Source organism: Vigna radiata, chromosome 4, assembly GCF_000741045.1.
Source record: "Vigna radiata var. radiata cultivar VC1973A chromosome 4, Vradiata_ver6, whole genome shotgun sequence".
In the NCBI taxonomy this organism is placed as follows: Eukaryota; Viridiplantae; Streptophyta; class Magnoliopsida; order Fabales; family Fabaceae; genus Vigna; species Vigna radiata.
This window is the reverse complement of record NC_028354.1, coordinates 5,431,329-5,440,253: the sequence shown is the minus strand read 5'-3', so window position 1 is coordinate 5,440,253 and position 8,925 is coordinate 5,431,329. Positions and strand designations below refer to the sequence as shown.

The 8,925-nt window shown below is 36.0% G+C and overlaps 1 protein-coding gene across 2 annotated transcripts; it reads right to left on the bottom strand.

The window, feature by feature from the left end:
* LOC106759370 (kinesin-like protein KIN-5D) lies at positions 1-6,113 on the bottom strand. Of its 2 annotated transcripts, XM_014642518.2 has the most exons (23): positions 5,998-6,113; positions 5,617-5,923; positions 5,375-5,504; positions 4,944-5,099; positions 4,379-4,855; positions 3,985-4,082; positions 3,724-3,880; positions 3,555-3,624; positions 3,306-3,382; positions 3,170-3,223; positions 3,001-3,081; positions 2,799-2,910; positions 2,578-2,664; positions 2,315-2,490; positions 2,065-2,226; positions 1,884-1,991; positions 1,653-1,811; positions 1,459-1,542; positions 1,167-1,372; positions 975-1,076; positions 783-892; positions 538-689; positions 1-434 (listed from the first exon to the last, which is right to left on the bottom strand). In XM_014642518.2, the coding sequence occupies exons 2-23, from the start codon at positions 5,790-5,792 to the stop codon at positions 213-215; spliced, it is 3,156 nt and encodes a 1,051-aa protein (XP_014498004.1). In that variant the 5' UTR covers positions 5,793-5,923; positions 5,998-6,113; the 3' UTR covers positions 1-212. The 2 variants fall into 2 exon arrangements, with proteins under 2 accessions (XP_014498004.1, XP_014498003.1); XM_014642517.2 differs by having other exon boundaries at positions 5,617-6,109.
* Between the last annotated feature and the right edge of the window lie 2,812 nt (positions 6,114-8,925).

The window sequence follows — 8,925 nt, the reverse complement described above, 5'->3', positions numbered from 1 at the left end:
TAATACAAACACCCCCAAAAATCATATTAATGTAGTGCGTACCAATCTCAAAATGACACATAGGTTACTGTAGAAAAGGGTAACCTTTTACATATTCCGGCTTCTTTTTTTTCCTTTTTCATCTATTCATCAAAAAATAAAATTAATGAATATATATATTTTTATGCAATTACATCTGAACAATATTGCTATTTACAGAATTCCGACTGTCCCTAGTTAATAGCAGTAAGAGGAACTCTGGAATCTCTAACTGATTGAGTGGCTTCATATGCCCCGATGTGTTTAACATCTCCATTTGCATGTTTTGGAGATCTTGCATCCCAGAATGACCTCAACAACTCCTCAAACGATGGGGTTCTTAGTTCTTCTATGGATGAAACACTAGGCAAATTGAAGAGTCTCTTTCTTGGTGTTGAACAAGATGGTTCGTCGACCTGTATGGAAGTTATTTAAACATGAAAAATTAGAAACCAGTAACCAGTGAATATTGTCGAGGCTAAAACATACTATACTTGGGTCCTTAAGTCTCTTTCTTACCACGTATTCGTTGAGAAGACATTCCCCTGCATGTTCGGTTATCTCTACAATTTTGTGGTAATGACCACCCTTTAGTTCTCTCAAATCACCACAGCAAGGAATAATCATAGAGTTCAGATTCCCACAAGCTTCATGATCAAGTTGCAACGAATCTGCAAGTGATTTTAGCTTGTCAGATGACATTTATGGTATTATCTAAACCTAGGCAACAATGATGATGCATTGATGTAACGCAAAATACTGACGATCAATGGATGAGTTAATATCCTTGTTTGCTATTCCTGCATCTTCGAGTGTAGTTGTCACGGCACTTGAGAAACGAGAACGTAGAGTTTGATTAGCTTCAATTCCTCCCCTGGCCATATAGCAATGTCAAAATAGGTTAACAAAATGTGTTGTCTTTCGACTACATCTTTATTGGGGAATACAATACCTACCTAACAATAGTATCCACTGAAGCAGCATTTCTCTTCTCCAGACCAAGCAAAGACTCTTGAGCTTTTCTCCATTGTTGTGAACCTACTTTTGCCTTGTTGAGGCTGCAGTAGTTTTTGTTCAGTACAGGAATGCCAAATAGAAGAGAATAGTAGACTGGAAATATAATATGCATTCTACTAGGTCAAACATACCAGATTTGAAGAACCTCCACAAGGTCTTTCTTCCCATGTTCTACAGCAGAGGTGTCTTCCTGATAGTTGGATTCTGTTTTTTCCATATGAACTCTCCATTCTGTCTTGACAGAAGAAGTGGAATCCTGCATGGTTAATGCTTCTTGTCGCAGCTTACTGGTTCTACAGTTTGCACTTTCTCGAAGATCATTGACTGCCATTTGAACCTGACATGATGAATATCAAAAGGAACGTTATGCTCATTGTAAGTACTCGTGGACGTCATTACAGGTAAATTAAAAGCAAAGGCTACCAATTGTTTCTTTCTTGCATTTGAACTTGCTAGCATTTCTGCCACTTTCTCCAATAGTTGTTTTTCTTCATAGGCAGTACACTCCTAAGACCCAGCAAAGAATGAGAATCATCAAAGGTTAGAAATAAAAATGAGTGTAGACCATATCAGTCCATGATTTAAGCAATTCTCAGAAAAGAAGGTGCTGCAATCACCTCAAACTTCTTCTCAAGTTCACCCAATTTCTGATCATTTACCAATTGTGCTTCTTCCACAATTTCCGTCAGACTAGATGCATGCCTGTCTATTGTCTCAAAAAAGTTCACCGTTATTTTAGAAACCACACGTGTAGTCTCTACTGCTCTAGCATGCGCCTGAATGAAAAATAGCAGAAAATTCAGGATCTCTGTTACAGAAGTTCAGTCAAAAAACTAAAAATAACAGACCTCTTGTTGTTGACGAGCATAAGCTGTTAAATTCGCCTCTTGCTTGTGAAGACTACTTTGAAGATCATTTAGTAATGAATCAGCTTCTAAGGCAATTCCTTTGAAAAGCTGAACCACATAAATTAAGTTAAAAAGGGCCAGAAATCTTAATTAATCAACTGCAAGGTCAAAGACAACTTACATCCTCCAAGGCAGATGAATGCTTGGCTACTTCAGATTTCAAGTCATCGTAAGTTAACTGGTTATTTACTTTAAGCTCCTCAGCTAAATCATCCAGAGCTTTGATACCAGAACCATACATGTTTTTCAACTTTCCTACTCGTTCTCTAAGATCTTCAGTAGCCTTCAAAATCATACCAAAATGAAATTCATAAATCTGAGAACTGAATTTTAGCAAATGAATACAATTTTGCATCCTTTGTTAATCTCACCTTTGCTTTCATTGATACAAAAGACTGCATATCTTCATCCATGTCCTTCAGTTGCTGTTCTTGATGCATTACTGAAGCTGAAACTGTCTTGTGCAAAACTTCAAGTTGTTGAGCTAACTGAGACTGGAATTTCTGGATAAGTATTCTATTTCCCTCTTCAATTTTATCCTTCCGCTCTGAAGATTGGAAAAGGCAAATTCATCTCTGATGTCAGAACTACGTGCTTCTCCAATTTTAGAAAACCACCAGAGAATCGTACTCACCAATTTTAGAAAACAGGTTTGACACATCTGATGCAGCATTCTCAAGCTCTGCTCGTAGTTCAATAGCACGCTCCACAAGTTCTTTCTCTGGAAAAGGCATGAAAAGTTGTTAAAATCAAAAAGATTGGAAGTATGCTCTACACGTGTATCAAAAGATTGGAACTATGACCTAAGGAATGAAACAAGTAGCATCGGAACACACAAATGGCACAATTACTAACCAGATTTTAGGAGATTTGATATCAAAAATTCCTTTTCCTTAATTGTTGCATTTGCTTGTTTGTGCCTCTCCTCAAGATCAAACAGCGACTGCTCGGTTTCTTCTAGACTTTTCTGAAAATACAGATGTCAGAAGTAAGTTCAATTTTTGAATAGATAAAAAGTCCAGAACTAGAGAATGCAGTTAAGCACAGCCACTTTTACCTCAGTTTTTTCAAGTTTAATACTTAATTCAGCAGTCAAAAGTTGCTGAGAATTGTAGAGTTCTTGAAGCTCCATCAATTGCTACACAGATATGGCCAGTTCATGCTTTAATAGCTAAGTAATCAATAGACATAACAAATATGGTAGTATAATTAATAATGAAATATACCTTATCCTTAGACTCTGCTTCTAGTTCCATGCGTTCTATCTTCTCAGCCATTGCCTAGAAAACATAGTAAAAATTTAAGATTAGGAATGTTTCCAAAATTATAACAAAATTTATATTTAAACACTTATAAGGAAACCTTCTTCTCTGCTTCTTCATGAAGGTAGCGATCGCGAGGTATATAGATTCCATTTTTCTCTCGTGCTGCATACACCTCTGTTTAACATAAAAACAAAACAAAAAACACTATATTTCAGCAATGAACCGTGAGATAGGGAAAGAAAGAGAAAGAAACAACCAGCAGACAATTTCTTTCTACTTAGAGAAAAAAGAGCACAAAGAAAAAACAAAGAGACATAAGCTACATTAATATGGAACAGTCAACAACCTTGCTTTAGTCTGTCAATTTCAGAATACAAATCCTTAATCATTGCAGATTTCATCATTTTCTGATTAATCTGAAAAAACAATCAACTTTAAACTATTAGAAATTATCTGCTGCCTGTTAAAAGGAGCAAAAGGTTGATCAAAACGAAGGAGCAACTATAAAAAATCACCTCTGGTTTGTTCTTGATATTTTTTGCACGGTGTGCATAATCCAAGGTACTAAGGGTTTCTTCCAGACAGTGAATGGAAGGTGATATTGTTGCAATAATGCACGTTTTGGTTTTACCACCCAAGGAATCCCGCAACAATCTGGTTAATTTGCTATCCCTGATATAATAAAATATATCTTAATAATAAAACCACTCTCAACATTTAAAAATAATCAAAAAATGAAAAAGAAACTTTACTACAAAAGTTGCAGTTACTTATACCTATATGGAACATGACCCGAGTGCTCAACTAGAGCATTAATCACTCTACCAAGTGTAAGCAAGCTTTTATTAATCTCCCCAGCCTCCCTTGCTCTACTCTGCAAGTATTTTTTTTTTTTTCCATGGTCAACTAAGTTATGATTTTTTTCAGACAAATGCCATAGAACGAAGAGGCAGAGGTGATGCCAGCATTGAAAAACACTAAATAAATAGACAAGGCCCAAATGGTAATTCAATTTCAGAAATACAATGAAGTGATATTAACACAATTTTGACATTATCAATATTCTTACATCCTGACCACAATAAGTTATCTCCCATGAAGTATGCCAAACAAGGAGTTTTTCCCATTTTTACCATTTAAATGCATGTGTCAACATTTAATCATCCGTACCTCTCTCGCACCAGATCGTGAAATATTCTCAGAGCCTGCAAGATCCACGAGATTTAGCTTCCCGCATTTAATCATTTCCTCACCCTCTGGCGTGCATTCCTTAATGTGAATTGTGATAGAAAATATGGAGTGAGAACGACTGCTTTGTTTGTTGAGAAGAGTCTCAGCTGTACGCCTCTTTGCAGAACCCTTTTCCAATATCTTATAAATTTCATTGGCAGTGCAAACAATCTCTTCTTCCAAACCCCTAACAAAAACACCCCCCTTCCCGTCCTCCATTAGAGCAATTGGTTTCCTAGATTTGTCATCTATAAATTTTGTTGTTTCTTCAGGGGCCAAAAGATCGGTTATTTCCTCGTTGTAAAGCTCTAGAAACGTTACTTTCATGTTATACTCAGCATTCTGAGCTTCCAATATATCAAAAATCTGCTTCACGGCTCTCGGGATGACACCAGCATCACTCGGAAATTCACCATTCTGCAGAATCAAGCAGCAAAGAAAGAAAAAGATTTCAATACAAAGCAATGAGAAAATGAAATAGAGTTTATTAGGTGACATGAATAACCTTCTTTCTTCCACCTCCTTCCATTGTGTAAGTCTTCCCTGTCCCGGTCTGTCCATACGCAAAAATAGTGCAATTATAACCTTCGAGCACTTCATACACAATAGGAGACACTGCCTGCTCATACAGTTCTTTCTGTTGAGAGTTAGGGCCAAACACCTACGCCAAAATAAACCAAAATCAGTATAATCCCACGGTAGAATCTTATCAATATCATGATTACGATTGATAAGAGAGTAGGTGCATAATAATGTCACAATAATTAAAGAACTTCAAATTCAAAATTTAATTCCTGAACGTTGTTGGCTTCGGAAATCTGAACGTACATTTAAGGAAATTCTCTCTCCTAACTCGAGCCTTCAATTTACAACAACACTTCCTTATCTTCAATTCAAAGAACATAACAATAACTAAAAAAGGAAAATGCAGAAAACCTTGTCAAACGCGAAGGTTCTGTCGATCTGTTTGTTGGCGATGCTCTGAACAGCTGAAACCTCCCGTCTACCTTCATTACACGATATCACAACCGGTGTGTGCAGCCTCATCTCATCTTCACTCAACGGCCTGCAAAAACGACACCGATTCCATTTTATTTTATTTTTCAGTTTCGGAGCCTTAAAATGCTAAACAAGCTCACTGACCGAATCAGCGCCGAGTTAGAGCGAGTCAAACTCACCTGCACCGTACGAGGACCTGCACATTGACGCCTTTTTCCTTATCATACTTGCTATGACTGTTTGAATTCGAATCCGCAGATCGCAGATCTCGCACCGGCTTGTCGCTGGAGCGCGGCGTCTGCGACGGCGACAACGGTATCATTCCGCCTCCTCCCCTTCTCTGCTGCGCCTCCATTGCGGTTCCACTTCTAAATCGGCGCGGCGAATCGCGATCAGTGAAACACTTCTCCCGGCGTCCTTTCACTTCGTGCGATTCCCGGTGCGATCCGCGAGATGGAATAGTGAATGTGTGGTGTGAGAGTGAAGCTGCGAGGAGAAGAGTGAAATGTGTGGATCGAGAAGGAAGAGTAATCTGCTGCGGAGTTGAAATCGGAACTTACAGTGTGCCGGCCTTCTAGTGTGTTCTGTTTCAAACGGAACTTCACGTGAGAAATCGTGGAGTCAAAGACTGTTGTACATGACACACAACACAACACAACCAATGCCTTTAAGATATTTCTTTCTATTTTTTTATGCTTAATGTATATATCTGTTTAATGTATAATGAAAAGGTGAAAAAATAGTGGTGCAATTAGACAAAAGTAAACCATTTATATAAAAAAAAGGAAAATGGAAATTGAATTTGAAGACCGTTAAGGGACGTTTGAAAATAAGTGACGGAAAGTTACCGGAAGAAGGGTGGCGATGACGGCGTCTATGTGGAACGTTTCTGGTATCACATCATCCGACCGTTATATAGAGAAGAGAAAAATTATTAACATTGTCTTTTGAATTTTTTTGAATTACAATCTTGTCTTTGTAATTATTTTGTAAGTGCGCTTAGATTGGGTATTACATTTGCTTTAAGAAGAAGTAGGTTTTCTTTTCCTGCGCTTATTGCGTGGAGTTATTATTGGTATTATGATATGATTCTACAGAAAAGGTTCCTATCACTGAGGAGGAAGGCAAGCGACATGCGTAAGGACCCACTGCATGATTGGTTGCTTACAGGGAAATTACCCAGTGATTATTTTTTTTTCAAATTTGAAGAGAAACCGTCAAAATAATAAAATAAAACAAAATTAAGTGATAGATATTGTTGAACTGTATGTAGTCTTTGAAAATATTTTAATATTACTTATGTTTTATTTTATGATGAATTTATGTTAATATTTATAATTATTTTATTATTGAGCATAAAGTAATTTTGAACCAATCATAAAATGATATATAGATGTATTAAAAATGATATATAGATGTATTAAAATGTTATCAGAAAATATCAAAATATCGAAAAGAAAAAACAAGGTGGGGTGTAACATAGAGGTATAGTAGTGATACAAGTTGGCCCACTTGGTAGAGTGAGTCACATGCCACTTGGTTTATGTGATTCCATCTTCCATTCCTTTTTCTTCTTTTCGTTTCTTATACCACCTTTTAATTTTCGCTTCTTTTCGTTACTATCCTTAAATATTTGTTATTTATTATTTGTTCAGTAATAAACACTAATTGGGTTTATTGAGTTCAGTTTATAATAATTGAATTTACAAAATGGGTGTGGATTCAATTAATGGCTGTTGAACAAGTGTCACCCCTTATTGTAACATTATCATGGCCTGCATCCCACAAAAGAAAAACATGGCCTGCAATGTTGTTTATCCCGAAAACGTCTCCAAACCATCAAAAGGGAGGGACCATTTTAACACTTAAGATTAAGATTGATTCAATGCCCCCAAAACTTTAAGGTTGACTCTACCTTAATTTTATAAAAACCAAGTTATAAACACAGAGACTGAGAAAGAACATAAATAATATATAAGTGTCTGTTGAAGCAAACATATAGGTATCCAGTTTTCAACAGCTGAAATCATGTCATGTGAAAAAAAAGGAAAGTTACAGCATAAAGTTATCTCATACAGAATCAGTTTTGTGGTTACAACTTGGTCCATCAATAGTACTAAAGTGATACGATTATGTATGAGAATACTATCCTTAAATATTTTAACTTAAGACATACTCTATCTATGTCTATGCTTGGTATGTACGGCGTTGTTCCTTTTAATTTGCTTCTCTGACATGAACACATGACTAGGTTCTCGTTGTTTCCTCCTCCAAAATTTGGTCTCTACTACCCTTTGCCATTTTTGCAAACATAACCAATCTTTCAATGTCATGTTTGCTCTCTCAAAGTTCCCAAATCAATAGCAGCAACCACCACTCCCGTATTCCTTCAAATTACGCAAGTTAGTTAATTAAGTAAAATTTCCAAAATACTTCAACCCTACTACAAACGTAAATATTGTCACAAATACAATTCAAAATACACCCCAAAAGAACAATACATATATAAAAAATTAATGTCATAACAGTCCATAATTTAGCTACTATGAACCGATTCCAAGACACCATCTTAATAAACTCTATCACTCTTTTCTTTAAAAAGCAAATATTTTTTATTAATATAAATAACTAAATTGTGTTAACTATGTAAATTACTATTTGTAACATTAAAAATAATTCTAAATTTTTATGATTTAATATATTTAAGTACTAAATTTAATTACTCACATAGACATATTTTTAAACATATTTATTGTGACAACCTGTAATTTTTTTTTTCTATTATATAATATATATTTCAAATTTCTGAAATCAGGTTCAAAAGTTCAAACCCCACCCTCTCTCTAGAAAACCCAGTTCATCATTTTCTCTTCCTTCTCTCTACTTCTTCTCATCACTGATCCAGTGGATTTCCAATTAGGTGGTGCCCTAGCGATCACGACGCAGAGGGCTCCCTTTTCGACCGATTAGTTTTCCCAATTTTACCGGTAAGTAGTTCTCCGTTCTTCCCTTTCATCCTATGGCTATAAGCATGCATCGCAATCTGATTGCATGTGAATAACGCTTCTTCTCTTTGGTTTCCAGTCTCGCTAAGGTTCCTAATTTTGTCTCATACCACAAATTTGTGGTNTATGGGTGATTCTAGGTTTCTCTCACGGTGCCAAGTGCATTGACCATCATGTGAGCTCGGTTGTGCGGTTTAAAGGTAAGGGAAGCTAGGATCTCTTCTTTGTTCTGTTTAATAATTAGAATTTGGTGAAAATTTTGGGATTAATATATATATGGAAAACTGATTTTGTGTGTTTATTTATGTTGACTGAAATGGAATTGATTTTGTGTANGAAATTGTATGTATATTGAGTTCCATGTTGTGATGTTGTGAACTTGTTAATCATAAATTTGTATGAGGATGATGAAACACTGAGTTTAAGTGATTTGATGATTGGAATGATGTTATACCATCTGCTAGAATAAAAGTTAAGGGAATT